Raw genomic sequence first — 24,267 nt, forward strand, 5'->3', positions numbered from 1 at the left:
CCAGTATCTGCAGATATGGCTACTTTCCATAGAAAGGTTCATGCAGCGGAGACCAGCCCAGCTCCTCTGCCCGAGAGAGAACATGTGACGATCGGGCAAGGGCTGGGGGACAGTGTCTTTGGCTGGCCAGAGCTTTGTCCAGAGCTGGAAGTAGCTCAGCAGGAAGAGGGAGTCTCCCTGTAGCCCCCTCTAAGGGGAGAGGCAGGGGCTACCAGAGGAAGCATTTCAGTTTTGTCAGCCTCCCACAGCCTCTGACGTTGTAGGACCCGTTCCTTAAACCTAACACAAAGTAGGTTTATGATTTGAACTTGGATCTCACAGCAGCCCAGTTACACATCAGCAGCCATGATGCAGATATTGGCAGGAGAGTGGCCAGCCTGGACACCACTGTTAGACAATCCTTTATTGTTAGGTCCACATAGAGAATACATTAAAACCCTTTATACCAAATAAGAGCAAATAATTATACCAATATAAACAGGGCCTTCGACCCTTTTGTTTTATTAAAATGGCACGTAAATATTAAAACAGCATACTGATCACGTCATACATCTGCAAGCCCCCAGGTGTGTTACTGAGGAGTGGCAGGTGGGCTTCCCGAGGCTGCAGACTCATGCATTGAGCAATTCATGTTCTTTATCGGTTTTCCCCACAGCATCAGGATTTGATAATGGGTCGAGGTCAGCAAAGAGGCTGAACCAGGCAGTCAGGTCCGAGGTGGCCTTAGTAGGCTCTGGGGAGAAAAGAGGAAACATCAGCACACATACCTTCCAACACCCACATCCGCCATGCTGCCTGCAGGTGGGGCCAGGCTTATCTTGAAAAGGGAGGATGCTTAGACAAATCCCATTCCGCTCTGTCTCTAAAACTAGTTAGGGAATTCCGTGTCCTGTTGGTTGGCTGAGTAACATTTCTAAACCATGGCCTACAGCTCAGCGGAGACAGAGCTCTTGGGTTAACCGCACCCCTGCAGGCGGCCATAGCCCGCAAAGCTGCCTTTCACCTCAGCCCCTGCTGCTTCACCACAAGCAGGAGATACCGTAGCTATTTCAGAAATCAGACTGCGTGCCTGAGGAAGCAGGGTGTCTTCCAGTGTCCACTGGAGGACTCTTCTTTTAAATCCACTGTGCCAAGGGAGATGCTGTGGCCACTCAGCTCAGGCTTCAAAGCTCCGGGCCCAGGAAGGGGTCGGCGCCTACACCCAGCTGCTCCTCTCCTCTCAGGGTCACTGCCTTCTCCAAGCCTCTCCCGTCAGGCAGGGGAAGGAGGCCTTTGACATGCCTCCCCTTCTCCCACCAGGGGTGTCCCCACACCCCTTTGGCCTCGCAGGGAGTACGGCCTTCAGCTGCTCTTTTATGGAACCACCTGCCCTAACTTCCTGACTACCACAATTATAGAGCCAAATTATTTTCCAGATGAGGACAACATTTTCAAAAGAGTGCCTGATGTAAGTGATTTCTACATAAGTTGGGGGCTCTTCTTTATATAAATCATTCCACATGAGAATCTTAAGTTCATTGGCTTGGATGACCCGTGCTTTTTTCCTTCTTCAACAGGTGGGAGTATCAAGAGCATGAAGAAAATGTCTCTTTGACAGCTTATCCTTCTAGCTAAGAGCAGCTAGGAATGTGCTTGCCATCTGGCTAAAACGAGTCTCAAAAACCATTGTCAGGACCAGTTGCTAAAAGTGGTTATATTAGAGGGATGGGAGAGTACTGATGGGATTCTACCAACTTAAGCCGGGCCTTTGATCTTTTCATTAAAATGGCACCTAAACGTTAAGACAGATGCTGATCATGTTATACTTCTGATTTCCGTGTTTTGTTTTTAAATCTCTCATAAATATATTACTCTATAATGAGATAATCAGTGCATTTATTGTAGAGATAATACACCTGTAAGCGAGGCTAGTTGCTAATATGCAAGTTACACTTGTGCAACATTAATTGAATTCCAAGTGCAATAAGCCCTCAAAACAATTGGTTTATTTTCATGTGATATACCGAGACTTGAGAGATCTCAAAACAGTTTGGTTGGGGGTGGGGATGGGAGCAAAAAGGGAGTGACTTTCTTTAGTCATGTAGGAGGTCACACAAGGAAATTGTACGGGCCAAGGCTGATTCAGGAGGAGTAGTCTGTTCTTGATAGAGACTATCAAGATGTCTCCAGGGAAAACAGACTACGCACTTACTTCCCCTTCTAACCTCTGTGAAGGTCTCATAAGGCCCTCTGAGAGTGGGGGTGGCTCTGCCGGGGGAGAACCAGGTGCCTGTACTCTGGGGCAACCCTCACATTCCCCAGGCTTCCACAGTTGGAAGGAAAATCAGGTGCAACCATTTGCAGAACGCCTAAAAGAACAAAATGGGAATACTTTTTGATGATAACAGGATAGACATTTCCTTTCATTTCCTGTGGTCAACCCAGGGAAAGTGGGTGATGACCAGAGGAAGAGCGAGAGAGCAGCACATACAGACAAGATCTTCAGTTGAACAGATGTTCTCCTCATGGGCTTGTCTCAGAACACATCTCAGGAGTTTGAAAGGCCCTCTTTTGACAACTAAGCAATCTGGCTCTTCCCGAGGAGCACTAATTAACTACCTCGTTTAGTGCGGGCAATGGTATTTTCAGCGGAAGATAGCAAACCTCAGTGGCCTTTTACCTGGCTGTTTCCACCCAGTCTTGGGGAGCACCCAGTCACATGGAGACAGATAGATTGGAAAAAGGGAATTACGAATTAGGATATTAAGCCAGAAAAAAAGTCAGAATGTAATTCCTAGGATCATGTAAAACTCTCCACCCTGGTAGCAGGTACTCAAATGGAAATTAGTAAGGAAAGGCAGAAAATTGTGTTAGGCCAGTGGAAAGGAAGGCAACGGTCATTTCAGGAGGATGAGACACCATATTACCTTTCACTGTAGGGCTGCTGGCGTTTGCACTGTTTGCCTTTGGTGCTGGCCATGGAGTAGGAGGGCCTAATGTTCAAAACCAGAGGTCGTTAGATCTAAGGAAAAGCAGTCCCATGGCCCCACCAGCTCCTGGGCACAGACAAGGTTCTTCACCATGGTGGCCACCCAAGAAAGGGGAAGGATCGTGTGGCAAGACCTTTCTTCTCTAGGTTCCTCTTAGCTGGACTACGCTGTAGAGGAACGTCAATATATACAATCACGCCCAAAAGTATGGAAAACTAGGGAAAAGACTGGCTTTTGAAAAGCAAATGAGAAATTGCTGAGGTTAAAGCAGTTTTGCTTTTAGCTTTATGCCCCTTTTTCTTCTCAAGTAAGATCATTGTATGGTCACGCCAAAGAGTATCAGTAACGTTCCAAGGAAATCAAGTGCCTTGTTTTTCTGTCACAAGGGAAAAGCTAAAAAGGCAACACTGTTCAATGCAGCACTAAAACCAGCAAACTGCAGATCTTCTCTGCTTCCACTGTGAACCAAGTCATTTATTTTCTATATGGCTAATTTAAATCGGGAAGTTTAGTTCACACAGATAAATAAATGGCAGCCCAGTCCAAATATCTGAGGAGAAAGGAAGCCCCTCTTACCTGATGCCACACCCTCACAATGGCATTTAGCTTGTATAGCCCAACAGTCTGTAATGCCCCCTGTGCTCTGCCTGCCCGAAATGATTGAGAGGCATTCAGCCTCCAGGAATGTTACCATGTGCTTCTTTGCATGTCTGTTTTAATTCTTTGTGTGAAAGTCCTGTCTTCTTAGTAAGACAAGAAATGGTTTCTTTAATGTCCTCCAGAATTCCTCAGGCAGCGCAGTTATGTTTTTGTGGGTTAGGTCCATTGTTCATGCTCACTGTGAAGCGTAGGCCATCAAACGATGTATCACTATTGGATCCATCATGGTTAAAACTGTATCCTTTTACTGGGATGCTCTGGTCTCAGTGTTTTCTACAGAAAAGGTCTTGTTTCTGATAAGGCTCTCAGGAAACATCATGTTTGCATGGCAGAGTTCAGCTGGGGCAGTGAAACAAATTTCTAGGGCAAGAAAGCCACTCGGTATGTCACAAAACTGATAGGATTTAACACTGGTCACTTATGCTGCCATTCTAAGATTCATAATAAGGGACTTAATTATAGAATTATACTATTTTGATTAGTTTGCATTTTGGTCTCGTCTCCTAGAGTTGTGAGTCCTCGAAGGCAGGGATTATTCATGTTTCCATCCTTTACTGCAGTCCCTGGCACACGATGGATGTTGAATTAAGATAAACGATTGGAGAACTCGTTTAAACCATGGAAGTACACTTGCGAAGCATTATTTTAAGAGATGGCAAGGCAATGCTTAGCACAGTAGATGCTATAATACTCACTGGCTGAATTATTTCACTTTAGGAAGCGGCATACACACTTCTCTATGAAGACTAATGAACGACCAATGAAACAGGTGGCTAGTGAACTACTTATGGGCTCTAACACAATGAGAACATATAGGGAGTTTTAAAAAGTATTGTTATTCACTGGAAAGGTACTTGAACATGTAATTAACATACCTCATAAACAATCAAAAGCACCAGATGTTGAGGGAACTTTCTGGGATGATGCAAGTGTTCTAACACTGGACTGTGGTGATGGTTGCACAATATTAATTTACCAGAAATCTTTGAACTGTTACCTTACAATGGGTGAATTTTATGGTATGTACATTACAGTTTAATAAAGCAGTGAACACTACTTGGTGTAATCCAGGAGTAACACAACCTCCCTGGTTCCTAGAAAATTGGCCCAAGAGCATTTTCCTTCTAAACCCAAATCATGTAAAACAGGGGTAAATGTGGAAAGTTAAAACTGCAGTTCCACTGTGTGCCAAATAAAGCTGAGTGAGGTAGAGTCTAACTGGGTACATTTTACCCCTTTCCCTACAATCTTCCCCCTGACACCAAGTATAAAGACCCACCTGCACTCGGCACAGTCCATGCAATCTTTCCTCCAACCCCTGCAGCCTGGCCTCCATCTCTTAAAGAGGTGGTTGTCAAAGTTTGGTGCCCACACCAAAAGCAGGGGCATCCCCTATGAGCTGGTTAGAAATGCAAGTTCACGGGGCCCACCCTTACCTACTGAATCAGAATCCCTGGGGGTGGATCCCGGGAAACTGTTTTAACAAACCCTCAGTTACTGTTAAACAAGTGTGAGATTGGGAAGCACTGCCATAGATAGTCTCCAAGGAGGCTGCCAGAGTCACCATCTCCATCAGAATCAGGGCCATCTTGGTCGAGGCCAGAGCGGAACATGGAGAGAGGTTCTCCTAGGAAACAGAGGGATCCGCTTCAAGACCTCACCTCCCCAGGTCCTGCAGCTTTAAGCGCTTCGATCCTGTGGAGCTCTCTGACTGAGTTCAGGAAGGCCCACACTTCCAGAAAAAAACCCCAGTGACTCAGAAAACAGCCAGGTGAGAGGTATGGAAGTCAACCCCTCCCTGATTTCTGTATGCTATTTGATACAGTGGGAACTCAACAAGATAATTCTTCCCATTTCAAAAATATGCACCACAGTCATTTTTTTAAATGGCTACAGAGAACATGGAAAGAGGTAGGTTCGAAGCACAGTATTTTTCAAAGTGTAAAATGGAACACATTCCTAAAGGAGGCAGAAATAAATCTACATGTCAAAATGGAGCTCCCCTTGCTTTATGTAATGGGCATGTTCCTGAAAAGTTATATACATAAATAAAATGTCTGTATATTAAGTCATAGTTTAGGAGTACCAGAAATACAAATCATAGTTTCAAGCCTATCATTTAAAGGATTTGTGGGGACAGAGCCCCAGAAAGCAGTTTCCAGGCTCTCGGCCTCACATAGAAAGGTGCTGGCTCAGGTAGTAAATGGCCATCAACTGTGATTGCATGGCCATCAGCTGTGGCTAGTTGGCCGTCAGCTGTAACCAGTGAGCCATTGGTCACTAATATAATTGCTGTGGCTATGCTAGCAGAAAAAATGGGGACTGGCAAGAAGATGGTGGCTGAGCCTGCAAGCGGAGCAATGAGGGTTGAGAATTGTATAGCTCCTGTTTCCTGTTTCTCCAGCACAGCCACCAGCGAGAATATAGTGGTATGACTCCCCCATCTATGGCTCCGTGGGTGTTCCTTTTTGGCCTCACCATGTCCTGCGTTCTTATGTGGGGAGTGGGACCAGAGACCCCGCAGGCTGCCCTGCATGACAGGCTGTGACACCAGTTATATATTTAATTTTTTTTAAAGAGCAAATCCTAAGATCAGCTGCAATTTCACCCTCGCTCACATCATGTTGGGAATTATTTAGGGGAGGGGTGCAGTGAAGGTAATTATGGATGGAATGCCAAGCCAGATTTCAAATGTCTCAGCTTCTGTCAGGAAAACATTCTATTTAAAGAGAACTTAGTGTTGCTAATATTCCTGTAATTGCCATCAACTGTTCTCTATTTGGTGTTAGTTGGTTGAGGCGTTTTTAACATGGAGGTGGCTAGAAAGACTTCTCCCCATCTCAGAGTAACTGTCAGCAGAGAGGTGGTGAAGGGTGGCAGCAACAGAGCGCTGAGAGCTCTGTGAACAGAACGACTATCTTGGCTCTCAGTTCCTTTGATATGTCAACTGTGCTACCCATTTGTAGGAAACACACATAAAATTTTATTGGAGCAATCCTGCCCCCTTTACTTATATAAGGGAAAGTGAAAATCAGCCAGAAATAACACCGGCCAGCTAGAGTAGCAAGTGAAGCCAAAATAACACCATGCAGCGTAGCACCTCACCGTGAGTGTAATTTCACTAGCTAGGAGAACAAGCTCAGGTTGGGCTGATGACCACAGCCCGGGGAGCTTTGGGGTGAGGTTGGCAGTGAAGGGGAAAGTGGTAACACCACAGCCATGATGGATGAGCACCGGGCTGCTGTCCACACTTCCATGCTCTGAGCACTAGTTTCCATACCTGCAAAGGGTGGATAAAAATTCCTGCCTCATTAGCTTGTATGGAGAAAACGGGATCTTGTACTAGGGGAAAGCAGGGAGTCCAGAGACTAGAGAGCAGGTCCTTAACTAACGTAAGCTGAATCTGGAGTTTTGTACAGTTCAGCGGTCATCAGGGCCATCCTCAGGTTCACACCTAAGGATAGTTTTCTTTTAATCTAGTGATTAAAAGATGAAATCCACCCAGTCTTTTTTTAAACATCTACTGTATTCTACTAGGCACTCAGCTATGTTCTGAAAATATGATGGTAAGCAACACAAATATGGGCCCTTTCCATGACAACCTAAAGCAAGAGACAGAAAATTAAATAAATTTGAAATGAGGTGAGATAAGAGGAATGATTAAGGACAGGGTATGAAGGGACTGGAGAGCAGAAACACCTAAGACTGACTTCTGGGGCAAAAGGGGGAGGGGAGTCAAAGGAGGCCCCCTGGATGAAATGACATTGAAGCAGAGACTCTGAAGGATGAGAAGGTAACCATCTGCTGAGCAAGCATCACGGGTGTGTAGGTGGGTGGCATGCTTTGTGGGGAGCGGAGAGCATGTGTCAAGGTCCAGGGGTGGGGAGAGCTGGGCTCACTGAAATTTGATATGGCAGGAGCCCAGCTGACTGACATAATACATGGTTCTCCAGCAGAACAATGTGTTTACATCAAGTAAAGGTGTGAGAGGTCTGGGTAATGATGAGACAGGGGCTAGGTCCTAAAGGACCTTGTGAGCCAAGCAGAGGAGTTCAGACCTTACGCAAAGAGTGGATAAACTGCAACACCTTGGCAATCCTGGATTTCCTCATCTATAAAATGAGGGTCGGGTAGATGGATCACAGCTGCGTGCATGGACTGATGGAGTCACTTATGTCCTGCAGAGAGCCAAGACCTGCAGCTGCTCCTCAGCAGGCTTAGAAAGCGCAGCTCTTGGATGGAATAAATGATCCCACTGGCTTATGCCAGAGTGCTTACTCGACCTTCAGACTATGTTTCAGTACACCCCACAGTCTTTTTTTCCTTCACATTATTCCATTGGAGTCCCAGAATTATCAGTTCCCTGCAGTCAGGCTAAGCTAGGAACAGCAAGAGGGGAGGTCTGATAGAGGAAAGGTGAACGTGAGATAAACCAAAGGTTGACATTTCATTAGTCTTAAATAGAAACCCACCCAGATGGAAATAGCACCTCAGAATTGGGGAAAATAAAAGAATATCTGAAAGGAACACAGGGCTGTATGTTTGTGAGTCTGGAAGAAGACTCCTCACTTCAGTCTGCAGAATTCTAAGGGCTCTGGTTCAAAATCTGGCTTGCCTCCTACCACGGTGCACTTATTGTGGACAGATGGCAACATTTCAGTATTAGTGTCTATTTCTAAATTACATTTTGGATGTTGGTAGAGAATAGAGAGGAATGTCGAATGGGGGCCTATCAACCAGGCCTTGTCTCTACCTCAGGCAGCCTCTCCAGCTGGCTCTCTTCCTACTCACTTTCAGAGGCCTCAGGAAGCTACAATTCTCTCATCACTGTATGACACAGGAAACCCAGCCCCTATCATGCTAGTACCTTCAGAAACTTAAAAATCCCAGCTCAAATGAACTCCTCCAAATTTTCAGCACAACTTGATCCTGAATATAAGTTGCTTTGTTTTGCTCTCCTAGAGCTTGAAGCGGGGGTGAGGAGGTTGGACATAAAGTCTCTCTTACTAAAAATTCTCTTTCTATTCCACCAGAGCACTGGGGAGCAGAATGAGGGGAGACACCAAAGAAGAGAGAGAGAGAGGCAGAGGAGAACAGGAAGGTAAAGGGGGAATACTGAAGAGGTGGAGGAGGCAGAGGGAGGGGGAGAGAGGGGGAAAGCGTGTGGGCAAGTGGTGAGGTTGCTATGGTGGCAGCCTGGAACATTCTACCTCAGTCTTCTTGACACTGACCTTGAGGACACAGCACCACCTGGACCACCGGACACTGGCGAGAATGAGTGTGAGTGCACATGAGCAAACATGTGGACGACCGCTAGCACAGCGAAGATTTTGTAGACGATCTCAACTTCAAATAGTCTACTCTGGAACATCCCCTAACTCTTGGGGTTGACAGGTACCCTGTTTCCCCATAGCCATATTCTTCCTCCATAATAACCTGGTTAATTATTACCAGTACTGCTCCTTTGGGAGCATCCAGGGAGAGGCCTGAAGGAACATGCTGGGGAATCATGTTACTGAGTACCACCAGAGACATGGTACTGAGAGGCTAAAGGCACAGATTCCAGCATCATAGGCTCTGGTTCTAAACATGGCCTGCTTCCTACCCGATACATGTATGATCTCAGGCAGATTACTCAGCAATACTGTAACTCAGTTTCCTGGGCTATAAAACGGAGATGATGATAGTACCTGCCTGGAAAGGGTGTTGTGAGGATTAAGTTAACACACATAAAAAGCACATGGGACAGTGCTGGGCTCATAGGGCGTGCCGTATAGAGTGCTAGTAATTATTGGTTTACCAGCTACTCATGGCAAAGTTACAGAATCACACAATTTTAGACCTCAGCATCTCTGAAGTTGGGGTTAACCCACAGATAAAAGATAAAACCTGCTGTGGAAAGGTGGAGTGCACACTTTTGTATGACTTGGGTCTCTCCTCACACATTACTGAGTTGTGTGAATACCTCATTTTACAGACGAGAAGGCAAAGGCCCAGAGAATTTGGGGGACCTGACCAATGGTTGCAGAATGAGTGAGAGGGTGGGGTGTGCAGAATACAATCCAGCTCTTCACTCCCTACCGTTTCATTGTTTCACTGAGTCAACATGCCAGTAAGTCTTTCTACTCCATGTTTAGTTTGACTACTTAGTTATTTCAGTGGGTTATTTAATTTGGTTTTTGAGAAGATCTGGATAATCAGGGGAAGCAGTTTCATTACGACACACCAGAATTTTAACAGTTATTTAGATGCTGTTGCAATTCATGTATATAGACAGGTATTTTTCAGACCATCGATGCAGTGAAAAAGAATTGGGAGCCGATATTCATCTTTTTCTCCCTTTGAGCAGTGGGTGAACGGAGTACTGACCAAAGCATAGTGTGTGGTTAAAGTGCATTATGGGATCCATCATCGAAGCAGGGAGCCTGTTCTTTATTTGTACCACATATTCTGAAAGTTCCCTGATCAGACGGCAGCATCAGGGGTGGAACTGCAGAAGCCTCTGCTGGGTGCTCCTAGGAGTGGTGGAAGCTAAATGGACTTGCTCTTTCAAACACTTAGGTTCTACCTTTTTTCTGTCATTTTGAGTTTTCTAGACATTTAATTTGTAGCTGTTGGCATGCAAAGGAAACAGGATAACTCAGAGGTTACAAAATAACTCCTTTAACATTGATCTTGATAGAACCTAGCAGAGGAAAAGGAAACTTGAAGCAGCCAGATGATCCTTGTAAATGTTAAATCAGATCATGTCCATCCTTGGCCCAAGATGCTGTGATGGTTCCCAAGTTAGGAGACCCTGTGTAGCCCAGCTTCTGTCTCCTCTGAGTGCCACTCCCCTTGCTCCATTAGCTCCAACCACAGTGCTCTTTCTTCAGACCCTCAGCCAAAGTCAGGCATGTCCTTCCCTTTGGCGTTGGCATGGTGGTTCCCTCTGCCCAGATCTCTGCATGGCTAATTCTCTCACCTCCTGCAAGTCTTGGCTCAGATCTCATCCTCTCAATAAGAATCCTATTTTGTTTTGCAGCCTGTCCTGCATGCCCTCAACACTCCAATCTCCTGGCTTTACTTTTTCTTTTCTCCATAACATTGATCCTGCTCTGTGACTGGCTCCTTTATTATGTTCAGTGTCTTCTCTCCATTAGAATGTGAGTTCCAGGAAGGCAGAAGCCTTGTCTGTTTTGTTCTCAGATGAATCACCAGTGTGTGGCACTCAGAAATACCCAATAAATATTTGTTGAATGAACGTGAAACTTGCCAAAGTGCCAGAAGGGTGGCAACCGCAAGGCAGAGTTTGTTTGTCTGAGAAATAAATGGCCTCCCTTATGAGGACCTCTTTCTCTTTCCATAGTAGAGCTTGCGTTTCTCTCTCATTATCAGAACACCTCCCCCCTTAGACCCAAGTGTGGTTTTGTGTCCCTTGGACTTGGAGCAAGGCCGAAGTGCAAAGCCCTGGGCCACTGTTTTTGTCATAGCTCTCAGGCATAGTTCCGGGGACCCTGCCAAGGGCCCTGCCATGGGCCCTGAGTTAAGATTTTCTCACTCTGCCTGTACTCAGGAAGAGTGCATGGGGCTCTGACTTCTCTGCTGTCAGTGTGGGACACTCACAAGTGAGTGACACTCAGCCACCCCAGCTGAGTGGGAGAACTGCCACCACCACTTCCTGTGGGCAGCAGGGGCCCTGGTATCTCCAAAACTGGGGGCCAAGTGGGATTCATTCTACAGCACAGCTGGAGAGACCTGAGTTGTGGATGCCCATAGCTTGTTAGCACCTCCACCGCAGGTGGGCGGGGCTGATTCAAGCCATTGCTTAGCATTGCTTATCTGGAGCTCCAGTAAAGAGATGGTGCAACTCAGAGCAGAAAAGTATTTTTGGATGATTTCATTTGTCCCTCCTATCTCTAACTCCATTTCTGAAAATAACCGAGATGGCTATAAAACAGGACTCACAAAGGCAGATAAAAGGAATCATGTGTTTTACAAAAAAAGAGGGAAGACTTTTTTGTCTTGCCCACCAACTCCTGCTGGGTGTCCATGATCTCATCTCCAACGACCTAAGGTTTTCTTAATAACCCATAATTACTTAATCATTCCAGCTCTACTGTTTGTTCTTAACTTTAAGTGCCAGATAAACAAGTTGTTTACTACGTACATAGCCTAAATTCATGGAAAAAACAAAACAATTTGAGAATTTCATAATAGTGTCTGACAATTCAAGCAATATGAAAGGAGGGGAAAGGAAGTGTTGAAATACTAGAAAATGGTTTCCTTCCCAAAGTCTGTTTGTTTAGAAACTCAAACTTAAAAATGTAGATTTCAACCTGAGTCTTAGTTTTTATACTCGAAATCAATGTGCCCCCCATGCCGGCAACTCTCAACCCGCATGTGGGGTGTGGGTGAGCCTTGAACGCTTACCAATGTTGCCAATCCCTTGTGATCAGTGTGGAAACTCTATTTCTGCTGTGGTGGGTGCTGCATGGGACTAGCTGTTTGGCTGTGTGTTTCAGGCAGAGAGGAACAGCTGAGCTGAGGGCACACTCAAGGTAGGGCTGGGCCAGGATGGAGCGAGAGCAAGATAAAATTTAGTGTGAAGAGAGTTAAGAACCCAGTGCAATGTCAGTGGACACTCGGAAAGAGGGCATGTCTATGGGGATGTGGAGAACTTTGCCTCGGGAGATAATACAGGAGAACTCAGCTAGGACGATCGCCAGGCAGGGATGGGCAACCCAACAGGGCTATGACTGAAGAATGCCATGGAAAAGTCTAAAATCCAAGTATGATGAAAATATCAAGAACCATTCCTCTTACCTTGTAACAGAAAATGTTAACACAGGAAGAAAATTAGGAGAAGGAATAGATTTTAACCTACTACCATATCTTAAAGCTGGAATGTGATTCTAAGATTTCAGCTAAAAAGTCACCAAATATAAAGGAAAATTACAAAATGAAAAAATGACCAAAAAAAGACACTAGATATAAAATAAAAATCAGAAAATATTAAAAAAAGACAAAGAGGAAGAAATAGGCCTTTTGATTAAAACACACACACACACACACACACACACACACACACACACACACACACAAACTCCCACAAAGAATGAACAAACAATAAAACCCCATTTCAATCCCCATAGCACATACCGTATAGCGAGGCCTGTAAGTCTTTCATATTTTGGTCTAAAAGCTGCGAAGGAAGGAATCCTGAGCCTGTCTGGAGCTTGGGGTCTGGCTCTCCTGGGGCCACAGTGGGAGCTGGTTCCTTCAGTCGACTGTCTCCAAACACAGCAGCCCACTCTTCGCTGAAATCGCCCTCTTCCAGGGAAGAAGCATTGAAGATTTCATTCAATAACAGCATGTCATCTTTGTCAGCACCTTCGGGTTCCGGGGTCCCTGCCATTGGACCCAGGCAAGCTGATCAAAGTAACAGAGCACAACGTTTATTACCACAAAGGTCCCGGGCCCTCGGGAATACATGCAATGGAGGCTGAGAAGGGACAGACTAGACAATGGCTACATTTAAGAAAAACTTAATCAACATCTCAATTAATTCCATTATAGCTTCTTTTAAGAAATTTCAGGATTAAAGTTCTAGTCCCATTCTCCTTCATCACCCTAACTTCAAAGCAAGTCCAGTTTCTGAACATCATTAGATTTGCACGGAAATAGTTTTCACAAAAATTCTAGGGTTTTGGTTTTTCCTTAATATAAGAGCAAATTTATCACCAAAACTTTTCTCAGGTATGAAACAAAGCTAGGATTGAAAGCATGTTGGAGATCTTAGTTCCTTGTTGATCTAGCTTCCTGACTTTCCCCCCACAAAAGCCCTAAATCCACAGCCAACACACCGTGTGGCAGCCTGCCCTGCCATGGAGGATGGGGAGAGGACCCTTGCCATGTCCTGACTGGCCCAGGGAAGGAGAGAGGAACGGAGGATGTCGGGAAGTCCGACCATGGCCAAGAAAGGCAACTTGGCTTCTTTTCTCCTTTGCTGCAACCCAGCTGCATAAATCAAGGAAAAGGTGGGCCTGGTTTCCCTGAGGGAGGCCAACACAGGAACATAGGGCAAATCATGGAGCCACCTAGAGGATGAGCTGTGTAGACCAGAGAAACAGCTCTAGGGTTGGAATGAGCCCCACACCAGAGAGGCAGCCCCTGGACTCCGCTTTTCTTGCTGTATGACTTCAGCAAGACTCCTACCCTCTCTGGGCCTCTGTTTTTTCAATCTGTAAAATTATGATATTAATAATGCTTGCCTCGAAGTATTGTCAGGAAGACCAAAAAACAAACAAACAAACGAAAAACACCACCTTGAACCAACCTCACTGCCGTCACAGAAGGAAGACTTTAAGGAAGGGAAGCCATTCTTACAACATGAACACTGACAAAATACTGCATAGTGAATACAAGTAGAGTTGGGGCATTACTATCAGAAATCCTGGAACAAGACCTTTCATTGAGTTTTCTATGTATTTTGAAAACCAAGGGATGATGGTCTGGCATTGTTGTGGTATCTAATTGCCACTTGCAAACTGCCACTTACAGTTTTGTTGTAAATCATTAACAGAAGGAACAATCGTGATTTATATTTTCTCTGAGCTACACTGCAATTCTGATACTGTCATATTTACTGAGATTAACAGGATTTCCTCCAATACTTGAGATAGTTAAGTGAAGATTCTTTTCTTTTTAAATAAAGCGATCTCTGTTAGCTTTACTCTTAGATCTATTTTCAACCCCCGTTTCTATAAAGATCTACAGATTGAGGGGATTTTTGATGTGTTGAGCAGAGTGGCTACAAATCAAGGGGGGAGGAGTCCAGTCACTCTCCTATCACTGTGTTTTAAAAATAGTGGCAAAATATCACTTTACCAGGACAACTTCTAACTTAAGCATTCTTATTCTTTGTGTTATCACAGAATGTAGCCTGCAGGTGTGGTGGTAAGAAGTGGGGGAAATGTCATTTTATTAAACAGGTTTCCAAGACAGTTCTGGAGCAACAGGGTAGTGCAAGAACCACCTCAGCCCGGGCATGGATGGCAAGGCAGGGCAGGTAAGGTGAGACAGCCCCTCTCTGTGACTAAAGGAAGGAACCTAGCTGTGACAGGGTGTGTCCATCGACCTGCATCTGTGCATCTGCCCTCCCTCTCTCAGTCTCTTGGCACCATCCTTTTCACAAATATTAACTTCACAAATATCTGTACTTCCTACTTTCAGTTGGGACCGAAGTGCCCAAATCCTTTCTCACCGTTTATTTTCAGGCCTGACTGAAACCAGATGACTGCTGAACCAAACCTGTGTTATTGGAACCCATTCAAATCAGATGTGTAGACCCTACAGGAATGGATGACTTTAAATAAACCTTGGCAATTAGTGCTGCTCCTCCTGAAGTCACTTTACAGCCCTCTGCTCAGTCAAACCCTGGGGGATGTGTCACTGCTTTCATTCAGATGTCAATCCAGGGAAGACCATGACTACCATTAGCGACAGCAAGTAATACACTTTGAGCCTTCCAAAAATAATCACAGACTGGAAAAGCTCTATGTTTTTACTGTTTAAATTTCATGTGATGGATGATATTTAGAGTGGACTTCTGTGGGGTTTGCTATCTTAGTATCCCTTCCCTCCTCTTCTTCAGTTTTCCCTTTGGGAAAACACCTCCTCCATGTGATCCTAGTGAGACACCATTTAAGATGCCTCATCTTCCCTCATCCCAGGTAGACATGTGACCAGAGCTGGCCAGAGTCCTTCATTTCTCAGGCCATGGTGACCAACTGGGGCCAGGGGGGGGCGCAGGGGGCAACAAGCCAGAGGCTTCCCTGAGTTTGTTGTATGGAAGATGGAGGGAAGAGGTTCTCTCTTTCTTTGGGGTTCCAAGTTCTAAAGATGCAGCTGTGAGGCCCCCAGGGATGATGGAGAAAACATAAAGAGAAACAGCATCAAAAGTTAGAGAGAGAATCCTGACTATCTTTGGCCCTGGATCTAACCTTGCTTAAAGCCAATACACCACTGTGTGTCCCCAGTTACATGGCCCAACATCCAATACATTCTTGACTTTTCATTTTCATTTTAAAGCTAAGCTACTTAGAGAAGGGCTCTAGTATATCCAACCAAAAGATTCCTGATGAATATTGTATCCTATGAAGCTCATACTTAGGGATAGAAATGAGAAAAGGAGCGCATGGTGAGGATGATATTGTCTAGAGCTAGCTCTAAAGATAGTCTGAGGTTTACCACTGAATTTGGCCTTTTAGTGCCCTGGTTAATGAACAGTTAAAGCAGGTCGCACAGTGGACATTTTCTCTTCTAAGAAAACTTATTACTTAGCTGAAGGAATGAAACTGGCACTGACTTGAACCAGAAAACAGGGAAACCTCCCAATTATTGCCCTGATAATTAAGATGCTTGAGATTACTATACATCACTTGTAAGAAAACTTAATTACAAGTAGAGAAGGACAGGTTTAGGTCTGTAACCAGACAAGTCAAGACTTGAAAAATAACACTAGTCAGTTGGCTCTGAAAAATCATGCTATCCTTTTCATTGGAAATAATTCAACTCAACTATGAGAAAATGAGGACACACACAGACCTGTGAGAGGCTCTTTGAGAGAAGCCCTAGGAAGAGCTACAGAACTGGGTTCAGAGCTTCTACCCATTAGATGAGCAAGTAGCGCTCCTGAGTTATGGCTTCCTATTGTGCTTTAGTCTTAAAGGATGAATAAAGTTTGTGGAGCGCTCAGGTGCCAAACCCAAAGATACTACTCCAAGTCCCCTTCATGCTCTTGAAAGCTCTTAGCTCTCCACATTTGTTTTCACATCACATAACCCAACCACAGACGTTACTGCAAAAATAAAGACCAACAGACATGACGTACTCAAATTCTCACCTCTCAGCCTCCAACTCTATGACCCTTTATGCGTTCTCTCTTCCTTGCAAAGATTAGCCCTCTCTACGCTCTCCCTCCCCTTCCTGCTCTGCTCCCACCATTATTGAGCTCCAGCGTCCGTAGTCTTTCATTCTCCAAGGCTGCTTCTCTCTGACCTCAGAAGAGGTGTGCTCATTCCAGCAACAGTCAATCTTCACTTGATATTGCCGTCTCCCCCTGCACCTCCCTTCATGAGACTGCCCTGGTTTCTTCTTCCTTCCACAGCCACAAGCTCTCCTTTGCCACCACTCTCTTTTTGGCTGCCTGTTCCTGCCCCCACCATACATTGAAGTGGCCTCCTGAAGGTGACCCGTGAGCTCCTGATGGCCAATTCCAGCCCCCTTTCCTCAGGCCTCAACTTCTGTAGCACTTTGAACTGTTGCCCACTCTGGAAATGCTGTGATCTCCTGGGAGTCCTCACAAAGCAGCTTGCTTGGATGTCCTCGTAGCTTCTTGACAATCCTTTCTCTGCTGCCTCTTCCTACTCTGGTTGCCCTTAAGGTTTCCTCCTAAGCTATCATAGCTCCCTTCCTTAGTTCTCTATGGATGATCGTAATTATTCTCATGGTTCCATCTCACTTGGGGACAGTCTCAAATTTCCATCTCCAAATCCAAGTTATTTTTGAATTCTGATAAGAAATTCCTGCCCCAGGGTCCCTTTGGGGTTTGCCCACTCGTGAGCCATAAAAGGCATCCTCCCTCTGTATACCTTTGCTCAGTTCAGCTGTGAAATTATTACTCCCTTACTTAAGAACGTTTAATGGCTCCCTCTGACTACTGAGTAAAGTAACACCCTGTATAGTGGTAAGTAGGACCTCCGCGGTCAAGATCTGGTGCAAACCTTTCACTAACACTGCTTTCAGGGAGGCCTACATTCAGTAACACTCCTCTGCTTGCCTTTTCTCAAACAGGCTTTCCTGCCTTCCTGTCTGGGAGCCTGTGTTTTATCCCATTATGATGCCCAAAGAAAAGGATTATACTCCCCTGAAAGGGATCTTAGAGATCGTCTCCTCTAACTCATTTTACAGATGAGAAAAAAGACACTTGCCCAAGGTCAGATAATTTATTAGTTACAGATTATCTGTTTGGGAACCCCTGGCTCACAGGTCAAGATGTTTTCTCAGTGCAGCACACAGCTTTCACTTCAGAGCCTATTAAGGATCTTATATATAAACTAATATTGAAGCTTTTGTAGTTTCGAGGGTCAGATGACTTACTGGTAGCCAGGCAAAGCTCAGCAGAATGGCCGAGATGGTCAAACCACTCAGCATGTTTGTCCTGCACTGCCCAAGCATTCAAACGTAAAAACCCTGTGCTCCTGGGAAAACATTCCTTAGGAAAACTGATCCTGAACCAATGAGCTCCCACTGATTCTGACCCAGTGAGTTTTCAATGAGTGAAAATTGACATACAGAGGAAATGCTCTCAAGTTTAGACAGAGTGTGAGTGAGAGAAAACGAATGTGGGAAACTGATGGCAGCCCGCTCAGGTAATATTTTTTTGAAATCATACTGTTTCATGACCTCAGCATAAATGAAGAACACAGAAGATGGAAACATAACTACACAGACCAAAAACGAGAGCACAGGAAAACAAAAAGATAAATGTCACATAAGTTACCTTCATCTATGTGCGAAACAGGAAGACTCTGTTTCTCTGGTTTTCTCCCTGGTCCCCACTCTCATCATTATGACTAACTGTCAAGGCCACACACTTGCCACACACAAAAAACCCCAAACACCAACACTATCCTCACATTACCCAAAAGACAGTATGGGGGGAAAAGATGGGTAGGAAATCACCTCACGAAAATGTCTAACGAGAAAAATATTCTTCATTATAAAAGGCTCTGGTAACAACTTGTACGTACTTGTTTGGAATTCAAGAATACTGCTTCTAAAAACTCCCTTCTGGTGAAAAAGACATAGATAATAATAAGAACAGATGGGGGGAAATCCACTCCTACCCACTCTCTTGGAAACACACACACACCAAACAAAAAGGAAAAAAACAACCCCTTCCTCCAAAAAACCTAACAGTGCTAGACCCTGTACAGGCACTCAGTTAATACTTTTGGGTGACCAGCCAGCCCACTCCTCCATTTTAGCATTAAAGCTTAACAAGCAAGCAATCTTACTGAAACACTGGACTCCTGGGGCGCGGGTAACTCTACATAGAACGTTACTGACTACATGGTGATCATAAGAACAGTATTTGGTTTTAAAAGTGCACTATTATTTTACAGCAGTTCACTTGAGGACGCTGGGGGAGACGGGGAGAAGGGAAAGTTTATGAGAAAAGGTAAGGAGCTTAGTATTTGTTATACTGCACGTGAGAAAGCAATCAGATTCCCAGTCAGCAATATATGGAGAACTGCAGGAGAAGGTTCTGAGTGAATTGGGGAAACCTGGGCGCAGGGACAGAAATGTGAATTCCTTTTTTATTTTTTTAAAATAAATTTTATTGGGGAATATTGGGGAACAGTGTGCCTCTCCAGGGCCCACCAGCTCCAAGCTGTTGTCCCCCAATCCAGTTGTGGAGGGTACAGCTCACTGGCCCATGTGGGAATCGAACCGGCAACCCAGTCGCCCAGAGCTCGCGCTCCAACCAACTGAGCCACCGGCCGCCCAGAAATGTGTATTCTTGTTATGGATTAAATGTTCTCATCCAGACCCCTAGGCACTACTGAGCGAGCTTCTCGGTCATTCTGATGTTTGGCCAGAATTTAGAATCTCAAGTCTGGAAGGAGTAACCAAGGACATAGCAGAAGACAAACATTTAAAGTGTTAACATGGACAATTAAATTTTTCAAAAATCGGTTCATTTAGTCTTGTCCTAGACAGGGATCTTTTGGGCCATGTGATGAGATTTAGGTGAGCTGAATTCATCTAACTCTCTTTTGCTTAACCCACCCTTCTCTGTTCAGTTATCTAATGGTTAGTCTTTTTGGTCCAACGTAGAGGAACACAAAGACTTCTTTCTACATGTTGTAACTCGTGAACTGAGGTTGGGATTGTTACATGTGGTCACAAGGTGATTTCAGAGCCACTTTCAAGTATCTCAAAATGTCACTCAGTTCCTTTTTCACTTAAAACATTTTTATAACCTGGCCATATATTGGTTTTCCTTTACATTATCTATTTAGTAGGAGAAAACACATTTCATTATGACACTGAATCAGAGTGATTTCCTGGGCAATAACTCCTTGCGAATTATTTCCTTGCTGTTGCCATGAGTCCACAGCTTAGCCGTGACTTGTCCGACAGAATTACCACTGGGAGTGAACCGGCCCCCAAGCAGCAGGGTGCTAGAGCTCATAGCCCCCGAGTCCTATAAAGTCAGCCATCCCTGGATTAAGCTCTTTTTATTTTTTGATTGTTTAATGTCTTGCATATTATAATCCGTGTTTTAATTCAGGATTTGGGCCTTCTGGCAGTTTTCCGAAGGGCATATATTTTGAAGTCCACTAATTAACTGGTGTTCTTTTCGTCAGTCATCCCAAGTTCTCTGTGCACTGAGAGAATACTTTTTTTTATACTCGTGGCCATGTTAATTTTTAAGCTGATGTTACCCTGGGGATTGCCAACTGAGAAGAGGTAGATAGTGGGATAGCATGGCTTGTGCCTAAAGAAGGGCTTTGTGGGTTGGCAGTGATAAAGAGAAAGGAGAAATTATAGGACATTGCATTTAACTGAGAAAATTTTTAAATCAATTTTTCTGCCTGAGGAAAAAAATACACATTTGGGGGAACAGCACATTCATCTCTCTCTTTAGAGTTAAATTGAGCGCTCAAAAAAAGGATATGAGCTGCTATTCTATGAAACAGAAATAAGTAGGAAGATATCCATCTCATTCCAATGTATCTCAGCACATGCTTTGGGGGAAGCTTATGAAAGTAAGCATGTATCTCAGGTAGGAGCATTTTTTATTTAATTCTGCGAAGAAATGCATGGTTACTGGGTTAGTGTTGTACACATCATTTATTACTAAGTTAAAAAAAAAAAGTCAAAATCCAAAACTGAAAAGTTTTTTTTGTAAGAAGGGGGAAACAAGAGAATATAGACTCATATTTGCTTGTGTTTATGTAAAAATAATGTTAGAAGGATACACCGCCGGGGGTGGGGTAGGAATGTTGAAATAGAGAGGAGAGTGAGGGGCAGGAATGTGAATGTGAGTATTTTTTACTGTTTACATTTTATCATTTTGTTTTTTTGTACCAATGTGAATATACCACCTATTAAAAAAAATCAAATTAAATAGGAGATAATAAAATCAAAGAGCAAACTGCGTACATAAGAGGTTGGGCATAGACCAAATAACAAGCTTCCTATCAAATAAGTTGAAGCATATGTATGATTATAAACATATTAGCTGAATGTTAAGATTTGCTAAAACTAGGTTATGGGTAGCTAGTGCTTCTTATATTATAGCCTTTCATCTCACCTATGTAAATCTGAAATATTTCCCTTTCCAAAAAATAATTTGTAAAAAAAAACAAAAAAACAACTTATTCCATCAAAACACTCTATCCTTACACCAAGGACGACAAGTTCTTTACGAAAATAGAGGACATGGAATGGCAGTCTTCATTAACTACTTGTTACTTTTTATAACCTGGTATGATTTCAGTATACATAAATAAGCAGTCATCCTGATAAAATACACATGGACATTCATGAAATAGTACACGGTGTGCTGCATGGAACGGGAAAGTAATAAGGAAAGCAGGTTTCTGCCCTCAAGTTTATATTCCTAAGCCCTAGAAACTTAATGCCAGAGATCTGCTGCCTTTTCATTTTTGAAAAAAACTTCAACCAATGCTCTTTGGTTTTAGATTTTCTTTTTCTCACACTCTGGGAATTAAAGCTAAATCAAGCACAAAATGAGTCAAGAAAGTCATTGGCTCTTGTCAACTGGAGCTGATAGGATGACCTTGGCTCATTGCTAGTCCTGTAAGAAACCTGGTCTCCAGGGCAGAGTGCGTGCCAGCCACCCAGGACAAAAGGGAATCTAGAGTTCAGCTCAGAATCTCAGGGATATTTTGGACTCCTGGTAAATCATTAGAAGTAAGCCCTTGAGAGGATGGAGAGCAAAGGCTATGACCAGATTGAACACACTCGCTTTCTTGGGATCCTTAAGACGATGCATGTCTCAAACAAATCCATGGTTCTGGATTCTCATTTGGAGGGTTATTCAGTAAATGATTTTTAGGTCTGGCGAACTTGGGTGTGGGGCCTAGCCAGCAAACTCTCCTTCTGCATTTAACTACCACCAGAATAACAGTTCTAGTCCTACTATCTCCACTGCTTACCATTTGAAGAGTATCCCTATGTCAGAGACCATGAAAGTCCATTTACATACATGATCTCCAATCCGGACAATAGCCCAACAAGACAGTTCTTATTGGTTCCATTTTACAAATGAGAACCGAGGCTGAGAAAGTTCAAGTGTAAAGCAAATAAGGCCATACAGATCATTTATGGTGGACCCAGTATTCAAATCCAGGCCTGTCTGATTCTGAAAGCCATGTTTTTCCTACTCTAATACACAATCTTTGACATCGTAACTTTAGTAGTTTGAACACTGTGAAATTAATATACTAAGGATGACAGAGGAACACATACTACCTTGTGCTTGAGCATATTTAGAATCATTTATAAGGACAAATGACAGTCACCTAAAAAAAATTTGCTTGGGAATACAAAGCTATTCAAAAGATAAACATTACATTTTCCTGCCTGAAAAAAAATGGTATTAAAAAATTAAACAAATTATAACCTCAAAGAAATGCATAAATCTTACCACCTTCCTCAGGTTTCATGTTTAATAGTTCATCTATCAGTCCAGTAGAGGAGGGAAAAGAAAACAAAACCATGAGTTAGTTGTATTTTGTAAGGAGTTTGAGTCAAATTATTAAAATTGAGTCATTTTCTTTCATCTAGATTACCTGAGCATGCATGATGCGTAGAGCTTTTGTCTAAGGCTGATAAAACACGTTTTCCTTCTTCAGCTGTAAATATAATGCACAATAGGTTATTACGAGTTCAGAATGGTGTGCATGTTTATACGTACTGTTACAGTGTGAGGAAAACACAAGCTTCAGGAAGAAATGGCATCCACAAACTCATTCATGCAAAAACAGAAGTCCTCAGACTATGTTTTACGCCAGCTGTTGGCTCTCAATGAGTGCTGAGTTATCAGCCCTGAGTCTTTGCTGGTTTGTTAAAAAAAAAAAAAAAAAAAAAATATATATATATATATATATATATATATATGTATATGTATATGTATGTATATCTATATCTATATCTATATGAATGATACTGATCTAACAACTCTCCTTTCATGGACAAATGAGTGACTTAAGTAATTGACTATTACTTGATGGTGCTAATGAACTTTAGCTATATGGACCTGGCTGAAATAAAAGGGCAGACTACTGAGTGAAAGAAGCCAATCTGTAAAGCTTACACACTACATGATTCCAACTATACAACATTCTGGAAAAGGCAATACTATGGAGACAATAAAAAGATCGGTGGTTGCCAGGGGTGTGGTGGGCAAGAGAGATGAATAGGTGAAGTCACAGGAATTTTTTTAGAACAGTAAAGCTATCCTGTATGATCCTGCAATTCTGGATACGTATCATTATGTACTTTTCAAAACCCATAGACTGTACAACGCCAAGAGTGAACCCTAATGTAAACTATGGAATTTGGGTGATAAGATGTGTCAATGTTGGTTCATCACTTGTAACAAATGCACCCCTCTCGTTGGGGATGTAGATAATGGGGGAGGCTGTGCAGAGTGGGCGGGGGTATATGGGAAATATGTACCTTCTGCCCAATTTTGCTGGGAATCAAAAACTGCTTTAAACAATAAAGCTCGCACCTGTGTGTATGTGTAAATATACACACATACATATACAATAGTATAACTCATATGTACATTAGACTTTCTGCAGGTCACAGAATAAAAGATGACACTTCATTTTAATGGGTTCCATTCTGTGTATCTATAAAACAAGATGATCAACATTTACAGTCTCAAATATTATGCAAACACCAGAAGCAAGTGGACACAGAGCACAAAGAAAATTTGCTACCCCTGTGTCATCACATATTGCCTGAATATATGATTTATATAGACGCAAATATAATGAACTGGAGTTTACATTTTCCCAAGGAACTAAAACTTTTCTATTGGACTACCTAGATTCCCACAACATGACTCATGCTGTCGGTACCCGAGGGAAACTGAGGCTGGAAGGTGGGAATCAGCACAGTCGGAGAGCTCTTACATGGCCAACAAGATCCGGCCAGGCTGCCTCTGCCTTCTTCTGCCACTCGCTCTCTCCCTCGTGCTCCAGAACACTGTCCTTCGGACCATCTCCTGGTCCTCCCTTGCTTGTAATCTTTTCCCAGGCTGTTTCTTTTGTTTTGGCAGGTCTTGCAACAGCCCATGACTTAGCTAGTTCCCTGATCCTTCAGACAGGTGAGGTCTCCTTATCAAGCGTGCCCATAGCCCTTGCAGCTCTCCCCGAAGGTAGAGTTGCCCAATGACTTGCGTAATTCCTAGATTACTCTTTTGACTGTAAGTCCCATCCTAGAATGATCTGGGTATATCTGATGGCCCACTGTATGCCCAGAGCCCAGTGCTGTGCCCACCACAGAGACAGCACTCAATAATCTTCTGAGCAAAAGAACAAGTACG

General features: G+C 43.6%; 1 protein-coding gene across 9 annotated transcripts in view; it reads right to left on the bottom strand.

Moving 5' to 3' along the window:
- Positions 1–357: 357 nt before the first annotated feature.
- ICA1 (islet cell autoantigen 1) overlaps positions 358–24,267 on the bottom strand; it is a 134,967-nt gene continuing 111,057 nt past the window's right edge. For 5 of the 9 annotated variants that reach the window (XM_019729786.2, XM_019729782.2, XM_074340767.1 and 2 more), the window contains exons 11-15: positions 22,502–22,564; positions 22,357–22,389; positions 12,771–13,040; positions 2,907–2,972; positions 389–733 (exon numbers count right to left, since the gene is read on the bottom strand). In XM_019729786.2, the coding sequence (XP_019585345.1) occupies positions 612–733; positions 2,907–2,972; positions 12,771–13,040; positions 22,357–22,389; positions 22,502–22,564 (554 nt within the window). In that variant the 3' untranslated portion in view covers positions 389–611. Of the gene's footprint in view, positions 734–2,906; positions 2,973–12,770; positions 13,041–22,356; positions 22,390–22,501; positions 22,565–24,267 lie in introns of all 9 variants that reach the window. The other 4 variants (XM_019729783.2, XM_074340769.1, XM_019729787.2 and 1 more) reach the window with 4 other exon arrangements.

Source organism: Rhinolophus sinicus, linkage group LG09, assembly GCF_036562045.2.
Source record: "Rhinolophus sinicus isolate RSC01 linkage group LG09, ASM3656204v1, whole genome shotgun sequence".
In the NCBI taxonomy this organism is placed as follows: Eukaryota; Metazoa; Chordata; class Mammalia; order Chiroptera; family Rhinolophidae; genus Rhinolophus; species Rhinolophus sinicus.